Source organism: Calonectris borealis, chromosome 3 (genome assembly GCF_964195595.1).
Source record: "Calonectris borealis chromosome 3, bCalBor7.hap1.2, whole genome shotgun sequence".
Classification (NCBI taxonomy): domain Eukaryota; kingdom Metazoa; phylum Chordata; class Aves; order Procellariiformes; family Procellariidae; genus Calonectris; species Calonectris borealis.
The window spans coordinates 2,860,643-2,887,598 of record NC_134314.1 but is presented as its reverse complement, the minus strand read 5'-3'; the positions used below and the strand labels follow the sequence as shown (position 1 = coordinate 2,887,598).

Genomic DNA, 26,956 nt, shown 5'->3' with positions numbered 1-26,956 from the left:
ACGCACACCCCAGGCATCGCAGTTACGTGGGACACGTGAAATCCTTTTGACTTGGTTACTTCTAAACAGCCAATCGTATTTAGTTGCTTATAAAAAAATGAGATGGAGGACCTGATTTTCTCTCCTGCACATCACTGCTTTAATCCCTGTTATGACCAGGTGGGTATAGCAGTAACTGTGGCTCCTCAACCTGATGAAAATACTGTTGCATTCAGAAACTCGATAAATGAATGGGAGGGACAAGTAATGCCTACCCCCCCAGGATGTTTTGTTAATTAAATTAGCATTTAAATAGCCAGAGCTAATCTGGGAAGTCAGCCCCTCATTACAGTAACTAGGAAGGGGGAAAAGAGCTGGAGACAATTCCCTACAAGATGGGGTTAAGTTGGCGTTTCACAAACTATTTGCCCAGCCTGTCCCTCCCGAGTGAAAGCTGCCACCCCCCCTTTTCCTCCCAGCATAATTAGCATGTTCCAGTGCTGTGAATGGAAACAATATCCTTCCTCCAAGCTGTGCCCCTCCAGGGAGATGCTTCCCACAGATTGTGAAACACTGAGCCAGGGAAAGGGCTTGTCGAGGAATTCACAGTAGGGTAATTACACTGAGGTAGCTTGTGCCAGTGCAAGATAAGTTGCATTACTTTAATTCATTGCATAAAGGAAAAGTCCAGAGGCAGGACAGCAGAGAGCCATGAGAAGTTATTGCTCCTGCGCACCTTCCCAGAGCCCCGATAAAACCCAACGTCGAAGCTGAGGACAGTTCTGAGGTCTCCGTCTTTGAAGAAGTTTGCAGAAAGTAGCAACGATTATATGTGGATCTGGTTTCTCTTTGGCAATTAGAATTGAAGGTTGAAAGGGTGATTTTTCAGATTTTAAAATAAATTCTTCATTCCAGGTAGAAAACTGAAGCAAAGCTTGCAAGATTTGTATGCTTGCATTTGTTATTGCCCATGTATGTGGCACTTAAAACACGCTGGCACCTCTTTCTAACAAATAAAAAGCTGGTATGCCATCCTTTCCCCAAAAGACTTACTGTTTAATTTTACATATAACAGAGAGACCAATGATAACTAATACCAGAGAAGAAGATGGAGGAGGAAGGACTGGATTTGGGTGACACCTGCTATCCCCTGCACATCTGGCAGGTTTCACGCCATTTATTTAAATCAGATTCCAGGTGACTCAACCTGACGTAAAAACACCTCACCCTCCACGTGCTGCTCATCGTGCCCAGCTGTAAAGCGGGTATTATATTTATCTCCATCGCAAAGAACTTGGTTTCAGAAAACGTTGGTGCGGTTTGTTGAGGCCCCAGCTGGAAAATACCACAAGAAGTTCAAAGCCGAGTTTCATCCTGTAATTGGAGCCTCAAGTTCATAAGTGCAAGAACCAACTGTGCAGGCTGAAAGCCGGTCGTCCCCTCTCCCAACAAGAAACCCTCCGCAGCACGGGGCTGCGGGGCTGAACTGCGAGCGGGCATGCCGAGGAGCCGATGCTTTCTGCTGCTACGGACAAAAACTCAATTTTTGTTTCAAGCTTTTGCCACCCTGCTTGGTCTGACCTGCTGTTATTTAATTTTTTTTTTAACTTCAAGACAACTTCCTAACTTGGGATGCTCATGCGCTCCTCTTAGGAACGTAGACATTAATTCCAGTGTCACTTCAATGCCAACTTAATATTTGTTTTCTCTCTGCTTTGACAAGATGTTCTTCAGGTCAGGCAGGCATGAAATGACAGATATTGAGTGCAATTCTCCTGGGTGAAAAGCGCTACCTTCTGAAATCTTATCTCAAAACCACTTGAAAATGTGTTATTTATTTATTTCTGTCATAAAACCTTATTTGGTGTTGAAGGGCCAAAGGATTACAATTCTGAATTTGTTTTTTTTCCCTGTCCTTGCTGAAATCTGGCCTTTCAAAATAACACAGAGAGAATCCTGGTTTTGAACTAAAATAGCAGCTATGAGGGTTTTCAACCGTGTCCATTTAAATGAGGGGTTTTTTTTTGCATCTTTGCATTATAGTTTCATTCTCGGTCTTTGCAATGAGTAGCTGCGGTTGAGCAGTCGAGCCATCTAATGGGAATAAATTGTAATATTGTTCAAACCGTCTCTGATGATTACTGTTGAGCTCTTTTAGTGAGCCGCCTTCGCTAAGCGAATCGCACCGGTCCCGTTAATAACGGCGTGGTGACAGAATATCAGCGGTTGCTCTGTGAAGCCAGACCCGGTCATCCTCTAAAACCACGGTCTATACGTTGGGTTCATGATATTCAATGTGACGCGATGTCTGACGGACGGAAACCCCGCAGACCAGCAAAGCAATGCCGTCTTGCTTTGTCACTCCCAGAGTAAATCTTGCGGTGAGGTGAGGTTTTTGGTCTCAGCGGCGATGCTGCTGTCTGCTCGGCACGAAATATCACGGTATTCCCCCAAAAAGGGCCTGATGCATGGCGGGGGGACACCGAGGTGCGATGGAGTTCACCCGCAGCCACCCAGGGGATGAGTGGCAGGACCTGGGGTGACCCTGAGGCCTCCCCGTCAGCGCCCTGTTGTACAACACGACCCACAAACGCCATTCGGGGCGCAGCCCCTCACGAAACGTCTCTATCCTGGAGGACTACATATCCCAGCATGCAATGCTTCTCCTCCATGCGGGGGCCGCCGGCAGGACTACAGCTCCCAGCGTGCAGCGCGCCACGCTGCCCCACCCCGCTCCCGGCGCGCCACCGCGCTGCACGCTGGGAGCTGTAGTCCGGCCGGATGTTGGTCACGCACGGTGCCTCCCTCCCACCGCCCCCGGTCTCACCCCCCCGCCCCGCTCCTCGCTCCTCCCCGCGCCGCCGGGTGTCCCTCCGTAGACGGAAGCCGAGGAGGGACGAGGGAGCCGGGGAGGTTGGAGCGGCGCGATGGGGGACTCCAAAGTGAAGGTGGCGGTGCGCGTCCGCCCCATGAACCGGCGAGGTGAGACCCCCAGCGACACCCCCCCCCCTCCCCGGCGCTCGCGGGGGTGTCTGTGAGGGGAGCGGGCCTGAGGGGCAGAGCGGGGCGGGAGGCCGGGGGGTGCCTGTCCCCATAGGTGTCTATAGGGGCAGGTATGCCTGCGTGTGGGTGTATAAGTGTGTGTCTCGGCGCGGGGGCGTGTTTATAGGTGTATGTGTCGGTAGGGGGTGTGTATGTGTATATTTATTCATTATGCAGGCGTGTGTAGGTACAGGTAGGTTTGTGGGCGAAGCCGAGCTGCTCTCACGGAGCAGCTGTCTTCAACTCCCCTCTCCTGACATCTTTTTCCTAAACTCGCCCTGGTTTATGGCTTTTTTTTTTTTTTTTTTTTTGCCCCCCTCCCGCCGGGGTACACCCCTCTGCGCACCTCTTGCACCTGCTTTACAGCCGGGCTGTGCCCTGTTCCCTGCTGGGAGAGCTCTTCCTTCTTCCTGCTTTCTTGGGTTTTGGGGAAAAATGCCTCTTTTTCTGTATTTTTTTCCTGTGCCAATTTAGCCCTCAGCTCTACAACCCCTCGGTGATTGAGTGGGACGGAGTTAACCAGGTGACAGAGGCACTATAAGGACAAAAGAAACAAAAACAAACAAGAAAACATGGAAGAGGAAGTGTGAATTGACAAGATTTTTTTTTTTTGATGGGTTGGTGTTTTTTTTTTCCCTCAGCGAAACTTGCCTAAGGGTTATGTTAATCACACTGTGGTCTGGGCATCTGTTTAAATGTTTATTACTTGTCTTAATTAGAAAAACTTGCTCTAGATTATGAGGAAGCAAGTATGAAAAGGCAACTTCAGCCAAGGAATGGGAAGGTGAAGAAGGCAAAAATCCAAGAAACGTGTAGGGTGGCTTTTTTTCCCCACATTCTCACAGAAGTATGCCAATAATTCGTTTTGGGGAAAGGGAATCAAGTGAAGTCAGTTTAATACCTGAAGCAAAAAGGGAGGGGAGGGAAAAGCCCTTTGTCTTCCATGTGATCTGAAACAAAATAACTCTTTAATTCCTTTCAATAAATAAGAAAAAAAAAAAAGGTTAAAGTATTGAAAACAGTATTTCCATTCCTTTTAAAATAAAAGCAGGGGAATGTCAAACTGAGTTCACAAGAGCTCTCAAGTCCCACATCCAAAACAGAGGAGATAGAGTTGATGTCTTTACAGTCGGGTGGGTTAGGGCAATCAAGGATGTTTAGACCAAAATTTGCATTTTGTTACATTTCAGGTAGCAGTTCTCAAAACTGAGGAGGGACCCATCCCTGTAGAGAATTGCTGGGAGGAGATTGAGTGATAGTGTGGAGGAGTTGATGGGAGCTGGGATGGAAAGGAGCTGAAAGGTGCTGCCGTGTTTCAGTGATAGACACGGGCTTTCCTCTTGCTCATGTCCCTTTCCTGTCATAGGTCGTTTCCTTGGCTGTGACCCAGACATCTTCTGACTCTGTTGTGCTCTTTACCCCTGGGATTATACAATAATGCAGGTTGGAAGGGACCTCTGGAGGTCTCTAGTCCAACCTGCTGCTCAGAGTAGGTCAAATTAGCTAAGGTTGTACAGGGCCTTGTTCAGTCAAGTTTTGAATCTCCAAGGATGAATAATGCACCTCTCCCTCCTGGCGTATATTCTACATATGTTCAGCTCCGAGTTTGTGCACGTGTAGTGGTCTTCAAGCTGCTACCAGCTAGGGACTGAGTTCTGCAGAAAATATATATGGGGAAGAAGTGGTGGAAGTAAAGGGGAAAAAATGATGGAAGATTACAGATTTAGAGCAGTACATCTATTTGAAGCTTCTGTCTCCCTAGGGAATATCCTAACACTGAGCTGCACGAATCTGGGAGAATGGGAGAGTCTATCTTGTTATCAGAGCTATTTTATTCTGTATAAACTTAAAAATGTTATGGACTAGCGAAGATGGCTGTAGCCTGGAGGCTTATCCAGGAGCAAGGGACATTTGAGTATCAGTCCTTGCTGTTCATCAGAGACAAGGGGGACCTGAACCCCACGCTTTTGGCACGTAGCTTGGCAGTCGGGGTGTACCTCCTCTCTGTAAGAACCGCTATGCAGCTATTAAAGCATCCTCTTATTTTGTAAGTGATACCTAATCCATGTAAGTCTAGCCTAAAAGGTCAATGTCTTTTTCTCCCTGAAACAAAATGTCCTGGAATTGATTTTTTTGAACGGATTATTTGTCACAGTCCAGACGTTTTGGTCAGTTCTAAAGAACTGATACCTCCATGTAGTATTTCTGATGGTCCTAGAATTTATAGAAACAAACAGTGATTATGAAGTCTAGTATTTTTCTTACCTGTTTAATGTTAAATTTAAGAATTTGTGTAACTGATTTTCTGAAGAGTCATGCAGTTGGAAGACTTCTGTGGCTTTGCTTTTTTAATAGGCTTTGAGGCAAGAGGCGGCTTTTTCTCTAATATGCGCTTTGTTCTAAGAAGTATTTGTATGAAGTTTTGGGGCTTTGGACCTGAAACAAGTATTTGTTTTCTTCAGGATCACGAGTGATGTTCTTTCCTTCCCTCTGCACCGAAGGGCTTAAAACTGCAAACCTGTCAGATGGTTACAACTGTTGAAATTTAAGCTTTGAAATATTCTCAGTGTTTACTTGTGGTGGTGGTGGTTGTCTTTAGTGTTTGAATTATGAATTTCTTAAGGCAAGGGTTTATTAGGTTAATAAAAGTGGTATGTTTAACTATTACTAATTTATACAGCTCATAAAAGTATAATAGGTTCCTTGCGTGCATGTTGAAGGGATTTCTATATTAGATAGTTGGTTATTCATAGTACTCGCATTTCAAGGTGATAGTATTGAGGGTCCTGCTTCGTTCTCATGTGATGTGGTAATCTATAAACTAAGTTTATAGGACTAATTTTTAGCCGTGAGGGGAAGCATTCATAATTGTAATTGGGTTTCTTGGGTTTTTTGCATCTTGCTTCAAATTAGACCCCAATGCTACAAACTGTGCATGGAAGCCATGCTTTTGTAAAACTACTACTGTGTCAACACACTTGCAGCGTCACGTCCAAAGTTGTAGGCTCTGCTAGGTAACAATTGTGACTTCTTTTTTTGCATGCTTTATGCTTTGCAAACTGGGATTTCAATTAGCATACTATTATGAATTAAATAATTCAGTACTGTTTTGTTAGATAAGACTCTTAGTCTTCTGTTTTCTTGGTTTTGTCATTCACTAAAGTATTTCCTAGTGCACTGCTTTTTTCAGAAGGGTTTTTGGTAAAAATCAGTAAGTTCTTTTGCTGTTGTATTTTAGAGTTGCAGTGTATTTCCTTTTATGAATATTGTCAGTTATTAGCAGGTATTCATTATATTTCAGGTAAATGCTGTGCAATGCTCAAGCCATACCATGAAGCAAAGCAAAAGACAGCTGGAGGCTTTTAAATTAAGATTTGTTTTACTGAATATTTTGTTTTCGAGTGATGTTGGTGTACAAGCATCCCATAAGTACGTTTAAGTCCTTGTGTTCCCCTGTGCCTTTGAATCAGTTCAGTGTAGTGTTAATGAAAATATAATATCTTTTATCAGTGCTAAAAGAATATGACTTATGCTCAAGGGTATGGCTGATGACACCTTAAGCCAGTCAAAACTACTGCTGTTGTGTTGCTACATCTCACTTGGGTTAATGCTTTTCTGTTTGAAAAGAAAGGCAGGAAACTCAACTGCAAAAAATGATGTGTTTAGTGCTTTGAATGAATTTATTGAGGCGCAACAGAAGTCCCGGTGCTGGCACAAGGCTGGGCAGGGCGGGTGGTGGCATTGCACAGCTCAGCTGGGGAGCGGTGGTGTGGGTGTGCCAGCTTAGGTTTAAACTGCATGGGACCACAGCCTGTATTCTGGCAACGCTGCCAGATTAAACTGTTTGTAGGACTGTGGTGTAAGGCTTCCAGTTTAAATATCTGGATTGCCTGCAAATATACTTTCAGATATCTATTATGTTTATGTGTATATTCATCCAGACTCGTTTCTGTGTTCAGACAGGGATCCTTTTGTGCTTTGATGATAAAGATTCTGTCTCCAGTGCTTGTAAGGAAGGAATTTGCTTCTGTGCAAGCTTCTGGCCACGGTGATAGGTGCTAATTTTATGTCCTCCTACTCTTTGGAGGAGGTTGCATTTCCAGTCACTTGAAATGTTTTTGGTTTTGGGGGAGGAGGCAGGGGTTGTTCTTGTGTTTTTGTTTGTTTAGGGTTTTTTTCCCACTGGAGACTACAACAAAAACAATTTATCTATAAATTGGAGTTTGTGCAAGCAGTCTTATAAGATTGATTATGGTATTAGAGTAAATTAAATGGCACCTGTTGTATCCTGATGGCAATATGCAAAACACAAGACTTCACCATTATCCTTGTCATAAATGAGTGCCTAGAGTTTTTAATATTTCCTGGTGATTGTGGATAACCTATAAAATAGTGTTTATGGTATAAGCAGGATTAACCTAGAGATACGGTGACAAATGCGTAAAGCATGTAGAGTCAGTGTTTCATCTTGCCTTTCTCAGTGAGGCAGTTGTATTTTAAGAGCTCCTAAGGTGTTACAAGCTTACTCCCCACTGCCAAAGAACCAGCGAGACTACCAGTCAGTCCAATGTGGATGCCACAAAGGCAAACAATTCTTGTGCTAATTACATCTTTAGAGCTAGCCTAAAGTGCAGTATGAGATTACCTTGCTGCTCTGGTTTCATGTTCGCTTGCTCCTCCCGAAGTCAACAGAAGATCAGATACACCCACCGTGAATAGTTCTGCATTGGCTTTTGGATGGTTGGTGGCAGAGCAAACACTATTGCATTTTGTTCCGGTTAACTCTGAAGCCCGAAACAAAGCCGCAGCGCTGAGTTGTGCATTGAACTTCCTCAGAGCTCTTTGCTGCATCAGAAAGTCACCAGACTGATTTATTTACTTAGTCTCTGTGAGCTGAGCAGCACATGCAGTGGCAGAACTGTGAGTAAGGTTAATGTCCAGATACACGGAGTGCCTTTACTAAACTCTTTTGGCAAGCTCTCTTCTTGCAGAAAATGAAACAGCGGAAGATAGAATACATTTTTTACCATTTGGACAATGTAGTGTTAACTACAAGTGAGGAGAGCTTGCTTGCGTTATGTGTGCTCATGAGTTTGAGTTGACTTACACCTCATCATTGAGATTAGATAGTATTGTGTGCTCTTCCAGATGCACTCATACGTATTTAATGACCTTTAATTGTTGCAGACTGAAAATTTCAGCCTGAAAATATTTGCGCAGTTCATATATATATAGCAGAAAAGTTTGAAAAATGCCTATGCCTTCATGTTGGTAGACTTAAGGGACAAGTCAAATTACTGTATTTTTATCCAGAATGTATCAGTTACTATGTCTTACAATTAATGCTTTAGAAGTGCTATTACACTATTTTTTTTCCATGTAAGCTCTCAGCATTGTCATTTAGATGTAAGTTATTTTGACACTCTCTCATATAGTCAGTTAGTTTTTCCTTTATTTGTGTTGGCTTCTACATAGCAAAGGGCAAAGAGAAAAATCACTCTAAGGCAACAAAACATTGGCAGGGAGACTTGAGGACCTGTGTGTTTGAACTTGCTTTCAGATTTCTTTTTAAAACAAAACCAAAAAAACCAAACAGCCTCTTTTTTTTAAGTGGCATTCCTTTAATCTGTGTGATAAATAAACTTTTAAATATTTTTAAGTTACTATTTAAACATTTCTCAGTGTTACTGCAATTTGTTTTTTTAGACCAAGAAAGGTACAAGAAAGCAACTGTAATTTCTTACTCAATGCAATCGAAGGCTCAGGCTACAACATTCCAGTTCTAACCTTCAAGGGAATGTTAATCTCCTGAAAATCTACTGGCAATTTAAAATATAAAATTTCTATCGTCTGTCTTTACAGGAGATTATTTTGAGCTTTTGTATTCCGGGCCAGTTTTGGCTTATGAGCTTAACACATGCACTTAAAACCTCTCACGTTTTATTTTTTATACTTCAGTTAGCTTTTCTGAAACTCTACAAGAGCAGCCGTTCTTGTTCCCAGTGACACTACTGAGCTTAATGTCCTGTCTCCAAGGGGTCCTTAGGTGTCAGTGCAGGTGCAGCTGCCCTAAACCTGGTAGTGGGACCAGGAGGAATCTGTCACAAATTTTATTCGACCTGTGTTACAACACCAGGTTCACATCTTTGTTTCAGTGGGGTTTAGTGTCAAATGGTATTTGAAAGGGCTGAAAAACTGTCAGCTATCAGAAACTAATTTCTTGAACTGATATCTGAATGGAAAAATTCATGTGGAAATAAAGGCTCTTGATGAATTGGGAAATGCTTTCCCTTAATTCATCTTATACAATGTGAAAAAACAGAGTATATAAAGAGAAAACTATGGAGAGTCAAGTCAGTTTTAACAGACTTTTCAGCTACCGTGGCTGTTGTACTAAACGCCGTTATGATGCCGTGGTCCCAACCACTAGTTTCATAAACTGCAGGCAAGCTTATTTACTGTATCATCTTTCATTTTAAGATTGTTTTGAACTGCTCTGTAAAAGCTATCTATTAAGATCATTTTGTTTGGTTCTGAAAGACCAACCTTAAAGGTGGGATGACTTTTTAGGGTAGTGGCTGAAAAAGCTCCAGTATCACTGCATGGCTGTTCAGATGTTTTCGTTATGCCGCCTGATGCAGCTGGGTTTGATTCTGTACCCCTGCTAGAGCGAGTGAGTTGGGTACATCGTTATCCAACCACTGTCGTGCTAATCTATGAAGAGAGTTCCCTAAATGATCTGTAAATGAAGGTGGAGGTTTCCCGGAGTTGAAAACGTCCAACATTTTCCAAAATACTCCTTTCTTCTTCCTCCAGGATTCACGTACAGTCTTCGTCTCTGCCCCAAACCTGTTTAGTACATTTTAAAGTTGCACCTTTGCTAGTGTTTCCTAACACTGTTGTGGAAAATCTGCTGTGTTGAGTTTATGATTACCAGAGGCGTGACTGCTATTACAGAGGGAATGTAAACTCCTACCTGTTGTTGTGAATATACCAGTGCCTGCTGAATCCACCGTTGCACGTGGTGGTACGCTACTCCTGGTTTTTCTTGCTCTATTGCTTTTTGACTTTCCCACCCTGTTTGAAACGCACCGAATTTCTTAGGCTAGTGAAAAAGCCCAAAGTGTATATGGGTGGTGTGAATTCTTTTTACAACACCCATAAGGCTTACCAAAGGCATAGTCATTTAGGATTTACAGAGTGTGGTTTCAGCTAAGATCTGCATTGCTTGAATCCCAGTTTTTATTGTCCTAGAAAACTTTTGTGAGGAGTTGAAAAATCAAGGGAAATGGGAAGGAGAATGGCCTCCTTCAAGCCCCACCTTCTAGTTTCATGCATAAAATAAAGTCATCCGAGAGCTGTGAGTAAGCTCCTGACTTAATTATTCTTGCTCTCAGCCCACCTTTGCTTAACACTTCTACAGCTATGAAATGTAAATGTGGAAAAATGACTAAGATATGTGTTACCCTTTTATTATGGATGTCACAGCTGTCTTACTCCGAAGCTATGAAAGAGGCTTTCATTCCCCGCAATAAATGTTTCTTGAGATGTTGAGAGTTTGTGTTTTAATTTTTCAAAAAGCAATTAGCTGATTAGTTTCTTGTTTTGATGAAGGAAATGAGTATAGTTGATTGTGTTTGCTTGGTAATGACTGAAGGTAGAAGCAGGTTAGCAATAAATAATAGGTGAGATTTTAAATCTTGTTGAGCTACAAGATTTGTGATAAATCTCCAAAGTTTGACAGTGAGCCACTTCTGTCATCTTTTAACTTCTCCTAAATTTCATGCTGCCTGAAAACAGGTACTGTATAGCTGAAAGAAGTAATAATACCAAGCCTCAACAAATGAGTCCTTACTAGAAGATGAACTAATAGGTGTTTTTGGATGTGCATGCTTATCATCTTATCCTGATGCATCCTAATTTTGCTTGTTGTTCACGGGCAGCAAGTACACTGCTTACCTAGGAGACACTGAAACTAGTAAAAGTAAGGGTGGAGTCCATGTGTGATGGTATCCAAAAGAGAAGGAAGATAATTTGTCTGTAAGGCTAACCTGCTTTAGTAATATTAAAAACTTAATGAGGTGGAAGTTATGATGATATGGTTTTCAGTAGTGGCTAATATAAGATTAATCTCTCAACCTACTCGAAGCATTAAAGAAATCAGAAATCAGTTAAAGAACATGCTCTGTATGTTCTTTGTAGAGCCAGAATTTGTAGAAAGTGTATGATGTGCTATTAAAACAGAATTTAAACTATTTCTTCAGCTAAAAGGAGAGTTGCCATGTGAGTCTTTTGCCAAGGTAACTGGGATAAGTAGCATTAAGGCTGTCTGGATACATAACCCAGCTTAGAGGCTGAATATAACTGTTTCTTAGGGACACCAGGAGCTGATGTAGCAGTTCATCTCTGCTGGGAGGTCTCATTCTTCTGCTTCCTCTCCCCCCCGCCCCGTACAGGTCTACCCACTTGTTTGCATGGCCTTTGATGCTCTTCAGACCTTTCACCGGGCTGATGTAACTTTCTGTAGTGTCTGAATACATCCATTTTTCATGTTGGGTGGTTTTCTGCCATTGAAGTAACTTGAAGTGACTTATGGAGGAGTCTGGTGAGCACATTAGTGGTGGAAGGTGAGCAACAGGCACAGGTAGTCAGAAGGAAGGACTGAGACCTCCCTGTTTGGCAATAGTTTGGCTACCACATCTTTCGAAACCATGCTGTCCCCTGTCTGCAGGACACCTAAGTGAGGGATTTTAACGTTACCTTTGTGATGACGATCATCAGACAAGGTGTGTTGTACATGACAAATTGGCTTTGAATCTTCTTTTCCTGTGAGGACGTGACTTTAAGGAACTCTTGTATCCTGTCTGCGTGCTTTCTTAAAGGTATTTCACAAACAGAGATTTAATGAATACTAGCAAGACCTTGAGTTCACCAGGCAGTCATGGATACAAAACCTGCCATCAGCATTCTCTCCCAAGAGACGGATTAAAAATCGTGATAGAGACCATACTGCTTATATACAGAGTGCACATATCTTATGCTTTGCATAAGGGAGGTAGCATGTAAAAACCTTCTTCAGTAGTTGAGGAAATGCAATACAAAATGTTAATCTCTAACCAGACAGACTAAGATAAAGTGGCTTGTCGGATATGGGATGTATGAAGAATATAATTTCATCTAAGCAAGCAGTATTGCATATTAATAATAGGTAAATTAGCTTTCAGGGTGTGGAGAGAAATTAAAATAAACAGTAGCTTCTGAAACTTGTCTGTCTCTTCCTTCTACAAAAGCACAGTTTAATAACAGAGAAGTAGTTTTGTTCAGAAGGATTTCAGTTTCATGTGACTGCCTGCTATAACCAATAATCTTGAGCTTTGGCTTTCTTTGTTGCATTTCAAATAGCAAAAGGCTATAACATCTCTTTCAAAAAATGTCAGTGAAAGAAAATTCCTCTTATTATGTTATTTGACAGTAGCAAGAAGCCTGCGAGGTGCTGTGCAATAATTAAGATCTGCGGTCTTTGCCTGAGAGATTTTCAGTCTGAGTTTATAAGGTGCTGTAAGGTGAAAGAGCAAGTACAGGTGACAGAGCAGGAAAGAGCAGAGATGAAGGAGGATGAGGATTATAATTAACATGATTAGACAGGACGATATTTTGGTGATTCAGCTGAGGTGTTGAACCCTGTATGGAGGTTATTCAGTGTAGCCCCTCGTCGTCATCATCACAGCGTGCGAGGGCGTTGCAGAGTGCCTGCTGGGTGTGATTAGTGTGTCATGTTTATAGGTATCGGCACTTGGGTGCACTTTCCAGGTTCAGCATCAGAGTGTGAGAACACAGGACTGGACTGGTTTATGTCCAGGCCCCTATGTCTGTAGGCAGTGACTTTGATTGCAAGTGGTTGTGTGCTTTTTTTATATCTAACTCCATTTGTCATGGGGTGGGTACCCTGGACGGTTGTCAGTGTTATCTGACGCTTTTATTTTGTTTTCCACGCTTCTATGGCTGAGAATTCTCATACATTCCAAATATTCTTATTACTCACAGTATATATCCCATTGCTTAGCGTCATTTGGAAGTGTTGGGCTTTCCAGCTGACTGGGAGCCTGTCGGGAAGGATAAGCCCTTTACTACACACTCGCACCTAAATTATTTTTGATGGGACTTGAATTTCTCCGAGCAGGTGCCCCAGGACTGACAGCTGGCGTGGCATGCTGCAGTATCACAACAGTGGCTGGGGAAAATGTGCTGCAGATGGTAGGGGCAGCTTTCCCTCCGAGCGTGTGAGGCATTGAGAGAGCAGTAAGAAGAGCTGTCAAAGCGGTACCATGCCTAATGGTTCTTTCCCCAGAAGAAATTTCATACTGCCTTGTATATGCTGATTGTCCTTCAGTGAAACCTAAGTGCTCTTTCTTGTTTTGAAAGGAGTGCATGCTTTAAAGCTGGACGGGATCCATCCCATCAGAATATCTCTAGAAGTGGAATTTGGCAATAGTCCTGTTTCTATTCTCTAGCTGACGGGTGGCTGTCAGACTGCATGAATGAATTTGGTGTCTGGAGGAAGTAATGGTGTATATAATCCTAGTGCTTTAGGAGCAGCACTTGACACTTTCTCATTTCTTTATAGAGCTTGATCTGCATACAAAATGTGTGGTGGATGTGGATGCAAACAAGGTTATTCTTCATCCTGTAAACACCAACCTTTCAAAAGGAGATGCCAGGTAAGGTTTTTGAATTAGGAAGGTCGGGTTTCATAAATTAAATATGAGGCTAACAACTGGGAAATGTAGGCCTTGATAGAGGGCTTTCAGTTTAAAAAATTATATATATTCTTTCTGCAATGTAATTGCCATCATTTATAAAATAAGGCTGATTTTACCAGGCTGGTAAAATGCTTTGGTGCTTACTGCGTTTGCTTCCTGCTTTAAACAATGTGTTAGCAATTAATGGGTCTGTCAACTCTTTCATTTCTTCTCATATGCTGTTATGGAACAGGAGAAATTTAAATCCGCAAAACAATTTAAGCGGGGCACAGTTTGTAATTTTGGAATGAAATTAATTTTCACAATTATTTTCTCATAATGGGCTTGTATTCATTGTGCAAGAAGGGGAATGGGAACATGCTGGAGAGTTGTAGCTCTAGGAGTGTCTTGACAGTGGGGCATTACATGCATCAAAAATACTTGGAAAGGTGGCTAAGGGTGGGGACCAACTTATGTCGGAACTGGCAATTTGTTAAACTACTGTGAAACTGAAAAAAGTCCTGTAATAATTATAGGGTTAAGGTTGTGACTACCTAATTTATTACTTGTTTGCAAGGGGAGGAAATGAAAAAAATGCATGCATGAAACAAAATAACAGGGGTGCAGGAAAAGGCAAAACCCGTTACTGGCCGTCTGCAGTCAATCATGATCTGTTTTCTGGAAAAAAAAAAAGAAGGAAGTGGTCTTAAGGGTAACAGAGATGAGAAAAAATCAGTTAAACACATAGAAGAGCTTTGTTTAAATGCAGCATATCATAGCTTTTTCATGTAAAGCTGAACTGTGTGTCAGTGGTCAGTGGAAGTATTTTTTTCCTGATCTCTGTTAACTTAAACTTCTCAAACCCAAGTGGTAGTAAATGGAAAAGCAGAGAGATCATCGGGTGCAATATGTACTTTCTGTTGTCATCACCTGAAAGACTTATTACAGACAGTGGGACTGGAGCTTTAATAAGTTACTTAAAATCAAACAGGCTGTGTGTGGTGGGGTGTTTTTGTTTGTATCAATATCTGCCTCCTCCAGAAACACGTGTATTGTTTAGCTGCCAAATACCTATGTTGATTTGAGCCTTCAAAACTGCTAAAAATGGCAGGAAATTGAGATTCTCAGAAGCCTAGTCAGCCAGAGCTGTGTTAAGAATATTATTCATAGTTTCTCTAAAACATGGCAACCAATCAAATGCTGCGTAGTTTATACTCCCTAATATATGTTGAAAAAATGTTCATACTGCCGCCGTGAGAGAATACATCATGCAAATCGTGCCCCCTGGCAAGGGAGGAGTGGGTTGGCAGTTGCGTTGACGTCCCAGACAAGATGGTGAGCCTAGTGTGAGAAACCAGAGTGCCAGACCAAAGAATACTTCATTAGCATTTTCACAAATACCCATTGCTAATCTAACCAAGAAGCATAGTAAATTTATATGGGGTGATTTAATAGAAGAGGGAAAAGCAGAGGCCCATTAACTGCACTAAAGGTTTGCCTGCAAACAGTGAGACAACATATCTCAAAAACATAGTTGGAGTAGTGAGGAGTTGGAGTAATACCCTTGAGAGAGGCTGCCGCTAAATTGTCTTGGCTTCTGCAGCTCCATCAGAAGAATCTTAAATATCAGCTCAAGGAAAAGGTTAGTTTTAGTTACGGTTCTTCTAAGTTTGGGGGTTAATTTATGCTCAGGATCTGCTTCTGTTTCCAAATCCACCGTCAACAACTTTGCCTTGTGCTGTAAAATCATTCATTTTGATTTCAGACTTGTCTAGTGTCTGAAGTGAGCTGAAGGAATTTTGGCAAACCTAGAGTGCTTTTAATTAAACAGAGAAAAGAAAAGTAAATAATATTGTAAATACACTCTTTAGATGCTTGCAAAGCAGGGTAAGTTTGAAAATCTTAAGAGCTTTGCTGCATTTCTCATTAAGATGCCAGGGTCAATTTAGGAACTGAGAAAAAAATTTTAAAAACAGAAATCTGTGCTGTCACATCCCCACTTGTCATGACTCAGCCGTGCTCTGGCAGGGAGTGACATTTGGAAAAACAACCGATGACTTTTGGAAATATGCATGTTTTCCCACTTCCATCCTCTCTGGTAGAAACCAAGTCTGGGAGATGAGTAGGTGTAAATAAATAGTTTAATGGGTGAATTAGCCCGTGTTACGCATATTTGTCCTGTTTCCCCAAGGTGGTCCTCGCAGGCCAGAGACCTACATGATGTGTCTGTCCATCTGCAAAAAACCTCTGCCAGTCAGATCAGTTCAAACGGCAAATACCTGACATGCTGTTTTCAGTTACCTCTGAGTTAGAGGAGAAGCAGGCTTTGGAGTTCCTAAGTGATACACCCGCCTCTCCCGATTTCCCAAGGGACCTGGGAATGAATGTGTACAGAAAAAGCCAGAAATGTCCACTCTATTTAGGTATTTCATATTTTGAGAGATACCCAACTTGAGGTGTGTGGGACCTGACTTTTGGAGATAGCGAATTGTGTTGATGTAATTGCCACTGAAACATTTTCAGGTCTTCAGAAGAAGAGCGTCTCTAGCTATTTCAAATTTTGCATTAAAAATTAAGGAATGTTTTGAAAATCTAGGTGATAACTGATTGACCTCACTTTCTTCTGCGTCTACAAACTGAATATATTATTTACACATTTCTTTAGAGGCTTGAGGATTAATAAATGTGTGTAAAATACTTGCTCTCAAAAAAAGAAGTCTCTTTTCATACAACTTCAAAAATCTAGCATCCTCCTATTAGTTACTCCTTAACCAAGAAATTACCTTTCCTGAGATGGAGAAATGCAGCAGCTATTTTATTGAGCAATCCTTAATAGTGCTGTGCTATGTGATCACGTACAAAAGATCGATTTTAAAATCTATCGGTTGACGTCCGGGCTGGGTAGGCTTTGTTACTAACCTTGGGCTATTGGGGGGCGGGTTTGGTTGAGTGCCGGTTTCTCATATTAAAATGAAAATTATGAACTGTGTGGAAATGGTCAACCTTTTCTTTGGTTGCTTTCACAAAATTGTTTGCTACAGAGCGTTGAGTTTTGTCACAAATTTCCTAAAGTGACCTCTTTAAATCAAAATCTCCCCTCTCAAGGATGTGTGAACCTCCAGGGATTCGCTGTAAATAGTATCATTAGCATGACCTGTCGACTTTTTTGTTTGCCTTATGTAGTTGTCTGTTCTCTCTGTTGCAAAGGTCAAGGCTAAAGTTTCTTTATCAACACGGGATTTACTGTGTGCCGCAAAGATTACTCATAGCGTTATTACTTAGTGGCTAGGGCTTGAAAGAGGGTGTGAACTCATTTTGATTGAAGTGAATAGATAAGTCCTAGGCAACAATTGGAATGTTTATAGGAATTAATTTTTTGGAAAACCTCCAAATAGACTGTAATTACTCTAAGTTCCTTTATAGCCTTTTTTTTTTTAGTCTCAATTTGCTTGTGCTCTTGTTTTACATTTCCTAAACAAGACCTATTAAAAAGACTTAAAAAATTATTATTTTTGACAGGTCAGACAAAGGAATTTTATTATACACTGCAGACATAACTGTAATTGTGTAACTGATACAAGCTCAGAAATCTACACTGTGTATTAGTCTGGCACAGGCCTATGAATGAGTCATGATATTTGTAAAACAAAGCATTTATTACATCTGCCCAACAAGCGACCTTTGAGCTTTTTTATTAAGAAAATGTGTTTAAAAATGAAAGGAGTGCTGACTTCTGTGTACTTCTGTTGCAATTCGTGGTTTATAGATGCTTTCCCTCTTGTTTTGCAGAAGAGAGAGATTCCAAAGACTGGCACAGGGTAAAAACTATTCCGAGGAAGAAGTGCAGCTAACTGAAGCTGACAAGTGTGTTAAACCAGGCTGGATTTTTCCTTTTCAGCTATTGTAATATCTTTATAATTAGTGCTTTGTAATAGATATTTCAATAATTGAGTGTCTTTATAAATATTTTTAAAAAGTGGTTTGCCTTTAAGCTATTTATTCCTGGATTTAAACCAGTTTACTTTTGTATATCCACACAGACAAAGTTTTTGCTCATGAAGTCGTGATACTTCAACTCAATTTGATTGTTTTCTAACGAGTTCTGGAAACTGGGAAGTGGTGTACTATTATCTTAGACTTGAGGATTTTTGCAGCCTTGCAACATCTGAGCTTGATGATTTCTGCTTTGATGAGGAACTGGCTGAAGCCCAAGTATATTTTACTTATAAAGGAATACTTTATAAGATTCTTCTACCATTCCAATTACCATTTTCTTTCTGAGACAAATGACAGCCCTGAAAAAGGTTGTGGGGAGAAATAATTTTGGACCACTTTCCTTGTAATTAAAACAGGGTCACCTTTCAGAGCTGTAGCTAAGTGATGCTTACCTTGTCATGGCTACTAATAATAATACTCCCAAAGAGAAGTTTTTTCCATGATGAATTTAAAGATTGTTGAGAGAATAAAACTAATACTCACAGAATTTAGTGAAGAACAATGAAAAAAAAAAAAACCCACCTACTTATGCAGTAAGTAGGTAATAAATTGCTGATTTCAGATGAACGATGGACTGTAGGCAGCAGTTGGGTTGAAATAAACAGCCCAGTGTGTTAAAACTTTCCATAGTTCCGCTTCGGACTGAAGTTTTTTTTTCTTCTGATAAAGCTGAAGAACCTTTTAATCCTTTTGAAGAAGAAATGAAGATTAGAACCAAGATAGACAGAATGCTGTCAAAGACTTAGCTATTGAAAAAATAGTCCCGGAAAACAATTATCGGAGTCTCAAGGACTAAGCAACATTAGTTCACTCATTTTGAAGGGTTAAGTGTGAAATGGATGAATGGTAACAAAGACATGCAATTTCTAAATTTAAAAAAAACCAGAAGGATTGGAAGGGCTTACTAACTGTAAAACACTACTGCTGTGGTCCTGGGAATTAAAATGTATGTATTGAGCCAAGCTTTGTATTCTGCTTTAACATGAAAGTTTACAAAATGCCTAGATACTATGTTAAATGATAGATAAAGCGCCCCGAGCTTTTGCCAAGCTCAGAAAGTGTATTTAGAACTAAGTACGATCTTATCAGATTCTGGTTTCGCCCATTCTTTGCTCAGTTACTAAAAACTCGAATACGGCGTTTGTGCAAGCCCACACAAGCTCCCCCTGCCTGCCCTCGGTTAGCCAGAACTCTTGTGACGGTGCTGCCCTATGCGGAGGCAGCACCAGCGAGCATGCTGAGAGGCAGGATAAGCTCCTGCGTGGCACAGCCTTAGCAGTTATACAATTATTTGGTCTGCACAGAGCACGGGTGAAGCCGGCTTTCATCTGGCTGCGATGTGTGTGTGACTCTTTAGCGTGACTCGAGAACTTTCCTTAAAGCTGGCTAAAAGCTGAAAATAAGTCACGACTTACCAGCTCTTGCTGTGTGGAGTATTACAGATCTCGTGCTCTCTTGATAAAAATGGAAAATGCTAATCTTAGTGTAGCTGACTACGTGGGAAATGCTTGAATAGTGAGGTGGTAAAACTTGCACATAAATTGCAAAAGTTATAAATAGGGAGTGTGTTGGTTGGGGAAAATGTACGTTAACCAGTGAAGAACTTGCATTAACCAATTATAAATAAATAATCTTTTTGTGACACGAAGAAGCATGTATATTACTTGTACAATTCACTAAAATATGTGATATATATGGAATGGTAGGCAAAAATCCCAGTTAAAGGAAGGTTTAGCAAAAGTTGAAAATATCATGATCCTGTTTATCTAAGTTATAGTATCTTACAATTTTTGCACAATTAATCGATTCTCCTCATATCTTCCAGAACAGCATGCAGACAGTCAAGATGCCTAGAGAGGAAATGCTGATGTGATTATATAGGCGTTTCTGTATGTGTGTATAAATATGAACTGGAAAAGTTGACTGGTAGAAGTAACCAGGAATGCTTTGACTTTTAAAAATAATATATGATAGCAGGAGCACGTAGGGGTGCACACTTCACTTTTTCTACCTTAGGAAAGAATGTGCATAATCAGAAAATGAGGAAAATGTACGAAGGCAATGCTATATGTGGAATTAATCTGCAGAACTCCTTGTCCCAGGAAAACAGTGAGAGACAATTACTGATATGTAGTCATGGAAAAATGCACACATTTTCTTGAAAATACACCAGGATCCTGCCTGATGTTAGGTAAGAACCGCTTGGAGAACTGCCACATCTTAGGCCGTGTTTTATGTATGTGTCCCCAGTTGTTCATGCATTTTACTTAGAAGTATCAGCTGTTGGACACAGCCAGAAAGTGAATGTTGAGTTTGGACCATTTGCATGATGTGGAATGGTTGCTATTTGACAGCAAAGCAATTTAAAGGAAGAAATATTACTGTCTTTGAAGATGGTTGAAATCTAATTGCGTTGCATGCACCTTTGCTTCTCTGTATCTTTCCTGGAATTGTATTAATTCCTGCTCTGTTAAACTGCTTGGGATAGGAACAATTCAGCTTAGGATGCGAGTGTGTGGAAACAACACTAACTGCATAGTTGGCTGTGTTACCTCCTTAGACTAAGGGGGATGGCTTGCTATGCGGGTAAGGGTTCATACTGATGTATAAAACTAACTGAGAATGAAATTTCTAGGTTAGATGTTAGTTCAGCTTTGTCTTACAGGGAACAGATTTATGCAACGTTTCATAATGCAGAATGTTCCAGGAAGTTGTGGGGGGAGGGAAAGAGTGTGTTTGTATTCCTGAGACTGACAGCTGACATCCAGAAGAAAGGGAAGCCTGCCTCTCTCAATGTCCAGACTGGTGTTTTGTGGGCACAGAACAGCTCACAGGAAATTTATGTTTGCGAAAACAGTGCTGTGAGATTTTCCTGTATTGCCGACTTTGCCTGTGCAGCTCTGTTGCATCTCTGTATACAACTCTCACTTCAAGCGTGACCTTGCTCTGTAAAATGATGGTTGTTTCTGATGAGCTCCCTCAAGTATGTATTGCTGCTTTTTATTGATCAGGTTACTGAACAGCCTAAATAAGTTAGAAGAGGGGGGAAAAAATAAGCCTCACCTAAACCCGACAGTGTCATTTAAATGGTTGAATGAAGTTAAGGTAAAACCATTGCTTTTTCAGTCTATTATCAGAGTTTATTTTGTAGGAAGTCATATTAAACCCATATTATGGCGCACACTCCATACATGTGCATTAAAGCTAGACTGCATCCAGCTGCCAGTGATCTGTGTTTTACTGAAAAATGTCTTCTGATGTAAAAATTGTATGTCTAAATACTTCTGATGAGTCGCTGCAGTAGCTAGAAATCATTTTCTTTATTAAAAGTTTGAAGGTGATCTGTTTGTTTGTCCTGGAAAGATCTTAAATCAGAGAGGAGTCGGGACAGACAAAGGATGGAGACGAGGTCTTGAGGACAGCAGAGCTAGCACACAAGGCTGTTACTGTGCGCCTCCTGAGTCTTCAGTGGCATCAGTGAGGGGTTATATTGCACAAGGAGGTGAACACTTGCCCTATAAAATACTTATCTTGTGCGAAATTGAGAAGTAAGAGTTCTGCCAGGAGAGAAAGGGGTTGCTGCGCTTCAAGTTGTGCTTTTGAGGAAGCGTGTTTGCTACAACTCACGTGCTTTGACTTGAGTAAAAGTGAAAATGCAAGGCAGAAACCCTCCACAAATTCTTGTCACAGACAAAAAAGTTAACAAAACTTTGAGCTGTGCTTGTGTGTGTCAATGTATCCTATTTTGTTTTGCTTAAGAAAATAAAACAGTGAGACTCTGCTACCAATTTTTTTTTTTTAATAGACAATTCCCCTCCCACCAGTTGGGTCACACCTATTTACTTCTGCCTTTTTTTATGGCTAACATAGCCATAGCAAATTAGAATTATCTGTTATTTATAAACTCTGTGTCCGTATTGTAAGTGAAAACTACTTTTAACATGAGCCACATCCTCTTGAAATGAGAACTGGGCGGCCATGCCACCAGTAGGAATCATTCTTGGCCACCTTATATTCCTTAGCTGAACATGAAAGAAGCCTTTTTTGGTCTTGCCAAGTCAGTAATAACCTACTGTACTTGAGGGAAAGAGTAAAGATAATAGATGAAGAACTAATTTGGTTCACGTGTCATGTGATCTCAAGTATAACCTTCAACTGGTGTTTCGTGGATTCCTAGCCTCTGGTACTTTTTCTTCTTAAAACCTGATACATTTGTAAAGTACCTGCAACCTTAATTCTTCACTAAATTGAAGGCTTTGATTAGACTGTGTAATATAGCAGCAAGTTCTGGGGTACCCTTAACATTGTTGACCTGCTTGCAGACAGTGTTTGGAAGTTGGTGGTGATAGTTGCTAAGCAGCCTGTCCTTCACGCAAACTCCTCTGAAGTTGGCAAAGGCTTCTGATCGTGAGTTATCTAAGGAGTGGACTTCTGCTGCAAATAGAAAGTAATTTGTAGTCCCTTCCCATTGCAAAGCGGTATCGGCCATAAGGGCCAGTTCCCAGAGTTTAAAAAGAAAAAAAAAAAGAGAAAAGAGCCCTCATTCTGGCATATGAACATGTTAAATATTTGAGTGGAATGTATCTTTTATTTAAATCTCTGTAGCAATTTTGAGATTAACTGTCAACAGTTTTGTTTTTAAAGCTAGTCTATATCTGAAGCTTAGAATATCAGGCCATTTAAGCTTCAAGGAGACTGTGATGTGTAATTGTTTTCTTGATTTGTTAAATCCACACATTAAAACAGACATCCATTTGCTTTAAGAAGAGTCGGTTGCAATTTGGCTCAGTGTCAGTTTTTTCTGGACTCTTTTTCTGGACTTCAGTTTCAATGGAATTAGGATTTGACCTGGTGTTTTCCAGTTTAGCCCACTGGCTTTTTTGACTTTGCTGCAATGTATGTTTATATCTTATGAAAATAATTTAAAAGGGCATAACATCTGATTTGATTGTATTAATTTTTTGAAATGGTAGAAATCAAGTCAAAACTCTTTGAATGTATGAAAATAAGGAAATGACACTAACAAGTTACCCTGTGCTATTCTGACAGCGTGAACCGAGCAAAACACTGGATAGGTAATGAAAGCTGAGCTTTAAGTTTGAAGTATTTGTTTCCTATGTTGATTTAATATGTTAACAGAAGACTTTAAAGTATATTTCCTGTTAAATCAAATTGAGAAAGATAGGGGACTGACCTAGTGGCCACAAACTGGAGAGAAGTGAACAAGGATAGGGGAGCAAGCTTGATCTTAAGATCTGCCTTCAGTATTCTGAGTAAATGTTGCAGCTATGAACGCTTATGTGAAATTATTCCATCTTAATTTTCAACTCTTAAATAATAATGCTTCATGAGGTAAGACTATAAAATGGATTTAGCGTTCAGAATGATGTTGAATAATACTCCTGGAGGCTGAAGGATTATTTCAGTGGCTGGAGCTGCTGAATTCTGTGGAAGGTGATAGATGCAGTTCAGGACAGCTTTTAACACCTCAGCATTGGAAGGTATTTGGAGTGTCAGCGAATACCGAGCACCTTCACTGAGATTTCATGCCTGTCAAGTAAGTTTGTATCAATTTTAAGAAAAGAATTTAAATATATATATATAAAAATATATATTTAATATATATATAAATATATAAAATTATTCTGTTAAACTTCTTAACTGCCTTCAACTGTTTTTGTGCCTACCAATTTTATTTTGAGGATATTTGAGATTAAATGCCAAAATCTTGATCTCGGATTAATATGATTATGAGAGCAGAAAAAGATGCAAGAGGGGATATTTCTTGCCATCCAACATGATTGATTAGTAGTAGCCAGAATAACTTTGGTTTTGCTGAACAACTCTGACATTGTTTGCTGCAGTCATTTTAGATTGCGTAGATGTATCCCTCAAGCTAATTTGAAATCAGCTAATCTGAGTGTTCAGAGTTGAGTAGCTGTGGCAGGACATGCTTTGATGCGCTCCTGAGAAGGTGGTTAAATGCCTCGTGATATTATCAGTGATTGTAATGCATGTACTTTTATGGTCAGCTAGAATATGTAGCTAGATAATATAATGTATAGTCTTCTGAATTCCTTAGGTTTTGGAAAATGGAATATAAAAACTGTCAGGGTTTGTTTCCTAAATTATTTATGGGCTTATTGTGAAAAGTGAAGAAAAAGAGAAACCTTGTACATCTTAGTGTCTTATATTCATTGTCCTGACGAACTTTGAACAAGTTTTTGGAGTTATTTGTGTGCATCAGTTTGAGGTAATTTGTCCTTTTTTAGTTGTGGTGGTAAGTTCAAAAGATAACACTTGATCCTCCATTACATTTAAGGGGGTTAGCCTGATTCTGCCACCATCTTACAGTTCTGTAGAGTGGGAAACAACACTACTGAATGCAGAGGAAATTGTTTCTGTGTACCTTTGTTTTCAAGCCCTTGCAGTAAGAAGGGAAAATTGCAATTGCTATAGCACCTCAATTTTTGCTTTAATATTTGATATTCTTTTACCTATTTTAATTTGAGTAGATGGGAAAGAGATAAAAGGACTGTTTTTCCTCCTCCTCCTATGAGGAGAAATCAACAATCAACATCTTGTAGGTATTTTTGTTTTTTGTTTTCCATGAGCTAGGTCTGCAGGAATGCAGCATCTGCTGCTCTTGCATGAGCAGCACCCTTCCCTCTGGGTTGGAATGTCTGTCCTTCCTGGAAGGAAGCTACAGAGGTATGGCTGTTCATGGCCTCCTAAAAGGGCCACTAAATTTGTTGTTGTTGTTGCAGTTTTAGAGGTACCAAGCTATCTTCCCCTGGTTCCAATGTACATTAAAATAACTTGTGTCTTTATCCATTCTTTTGGTATGGAGCAGGACGAAGTCTGATCATAGAAACTCTGGTTCCTGTGCACTGCTCTGGTGCTGTGGTACGAGTGTTGCATTCAGTGCTCTAGGAGTATGTGAAATAAAGTAACAACATTTTAATTACCACTTTAAAGTTTATGGCAGCTTTGATAAGCATATACTATCTTACAAAAATGCAAAGCCTAATTGTCCCATCAGCGCTCCTTTGAGGAGAGAAGCAATCAGGTTCAGAAGTGATTTTTTTGCTAAATGAGTGTAAAGGACGAGGGCTGGACTTTAAAGATGTGTGGGAAGAGAGAGGAAGGATGGACGTGTGGTAAGAGCAGTGGCTGCATTAGGGGATTTAGGTTTTGCCTCAGCTCTACCATACACTTCTTATCTGACTGTAGGACAGTCACTTCAGATTCTTTCCTTCCATTTGTAGCCTCTAAAATAAATTAGCATTTTTTCCATTTTTTTTGGTTGATATCAAGTGCAAGAAGGGTTTTATTGTTTGGGGGGGGGTGGGTTTTTTTATTGTTTGAGGAGGATGGGTTTTGGGTTGGGTGTTTTTTTGTCGCTGTTGTCCTGGGGTTTTTTTTGTGTTCGGGTTTGTTTTTGTTTGTGGTTTGTTGTTTTTTTTTAAGCAGGAAGCTTTCTGTGCTGGTGTATAATTAATTAGGTCACATAGCTCAGTGGGACCAGAACTCAGGGCCTCTATATTGTGGTAGTGATGTAAAGAAACCCTACATCTTAATGTATATTGTCTGAGGTTCTTAGGCTAGTCCACTTACTTTCATTTTTAGCCTTATGGAAAGCACAATACCATTTTCTTTCTTTGTCCTCAGGGTTTGTAGACTTCTGCCAGCATTTTGTTCTATGCCTCAGCAGTTGTAGCTCTACTGTGCTGCTCAGATAAAATGAAATGAAGAAACAGGATATCCACCCAGCTTTTATCTGAATAGCCCTTCAGTGATGAGCACTTCCAGCTCTCTGAATTTTTTTAAGCATTATTTGCATATGTTTATGATCTGAATTTTATTATACTTTGTAACAAATGTAATTATTTACAAAAATGTTGCTTAATATGAATAACTCTGATCAAAAGTGACATTATCAATTGTTTTATTCTTCTGTCCAGTCTTTTCCTGGTATGAAGGCTCTTCTCTCTACCCTTCGGAGCTCTTTGGTATTTGTCATCAGCCAGCCTTCATCTGATAGCCCATATAGTTCTGGTTTCTTCCTGAAAATGCAGCTAGAGATAATGACTTTGCAGAGTTTGCAACCATGGGATGGGAGAATTACAATGTGTGGAGCAGAAAAATAAACACTTCAGGGGTGTGAAGAAAAAAAAAAGACAAAGAAAAAGCGTATGCAAATTTTGTGGCAGAGAAGAGAGAAATAGGGATGGTTCTGGGAGGAAGCAATTATCTGGTTGCTTTACTCATCTGCTGAAACCACAAATGTACCAGCTGAGACTTACAAGCATCTCTACCGCCTACCAGCTATCTTACTTATACCTATATTGCCCGCAACAGCAAATAAGTTACGCAGTAACTTGATGCTAAAACCTTACATCCTTGCTTCACTCCAGCCTGTGCAACTGCTCTCTGCAAAGTTTTCACACGTAGTAATTATCTCTTCCTGTCACCACTACGATATCTTTCTTTGCTGCTGCTAAGAGTTCAATCGAATTGCAGGAAGAGCCCTGGCAAGTCCTTTACAGCATACCCAGTACAAGAATTATGCCAGATTAGTGGAACCATGACAGGTTCACACTGCAATACAGGAGTACGAGCGATACAGAGTAAGCACGCTTCTGCGTGCTGAATAATTACCGCAGCACTTTGGCATAGGCTTGGGAGTAGGCGTAGGATAGTCCTCCATCACCCAATCTCTGGTGACAATAAACAGTCTCGTGATTATGTAGTGAGGTGTTTTACTTGTGAAGGTGACACAAGGTGGAACTGATAGAGCTCACTAATATCATGTGATGTATATCCTGGTACAGCTTCTTGTGAAACGGTGTTAGCCTTTTGAACTAAGAATATTGTATACTTTGTAATCAAACATTTCCTCATACCTTTATTTTCCTTGTCTGTGCTTCTAGTCCCTGGTCAGGTTTCTTAGGTGATACTTTCCCAGGTAAGGTCATGCCAGCAACCCCCTTCCAGAGGACGTTGCCGAGATTCTGCGCACTCAGTGCAGGCTGCGTTGCTGAGCAGGGAGGTCAGCTGCCTGCCTCCAGGTTGGAGATTTGAGAGGCAGTGGGGTCCCAGAATATTTTAGAATTGCTGTTGTAGTGATAGCAGGCTTACTCATACAGTAACGAATGTGTAGACTCACAGACTGGTTGAGGCTGTAAAGGACCTCTGGA

General features: G+C 40.6%; 1 protein-coding gene across 3 annotated transcripts in view; it reads left to right on the top strand.

Moving 5' to 3' along the window:
• The first annotated feature begins 2,744 nt into the window (after positions 1-2,744).
• The window catches only part of KIF13B (kinesin family member 13B), a 133,276-nt gene continuing 109,064 nt past the window's right edge, over positions 2,745-26,956 (top strand). For 2 of the 3 annotated variants that reach the window (XM_075144841.1, XM_075144840.1), the window contains exons 1-2: positions 2,746-2,961; positions 13,646-13,739. In XM_075144841.1, coding sequence (XP_075000942.1) covers positions 2,907-2,961; positions 13,646-13,739 — 149 coding nt within the window. In that variant the 5' untranslated portion in view covers positions 2,746-2,906. Of the gene's footprint in view, positions 2,962-13,645; positions 13,740-26,956 lie in introns of all 3 variants that reach the window. The other variant, XM_075144843.1, reaches the window with a different exon arrangement.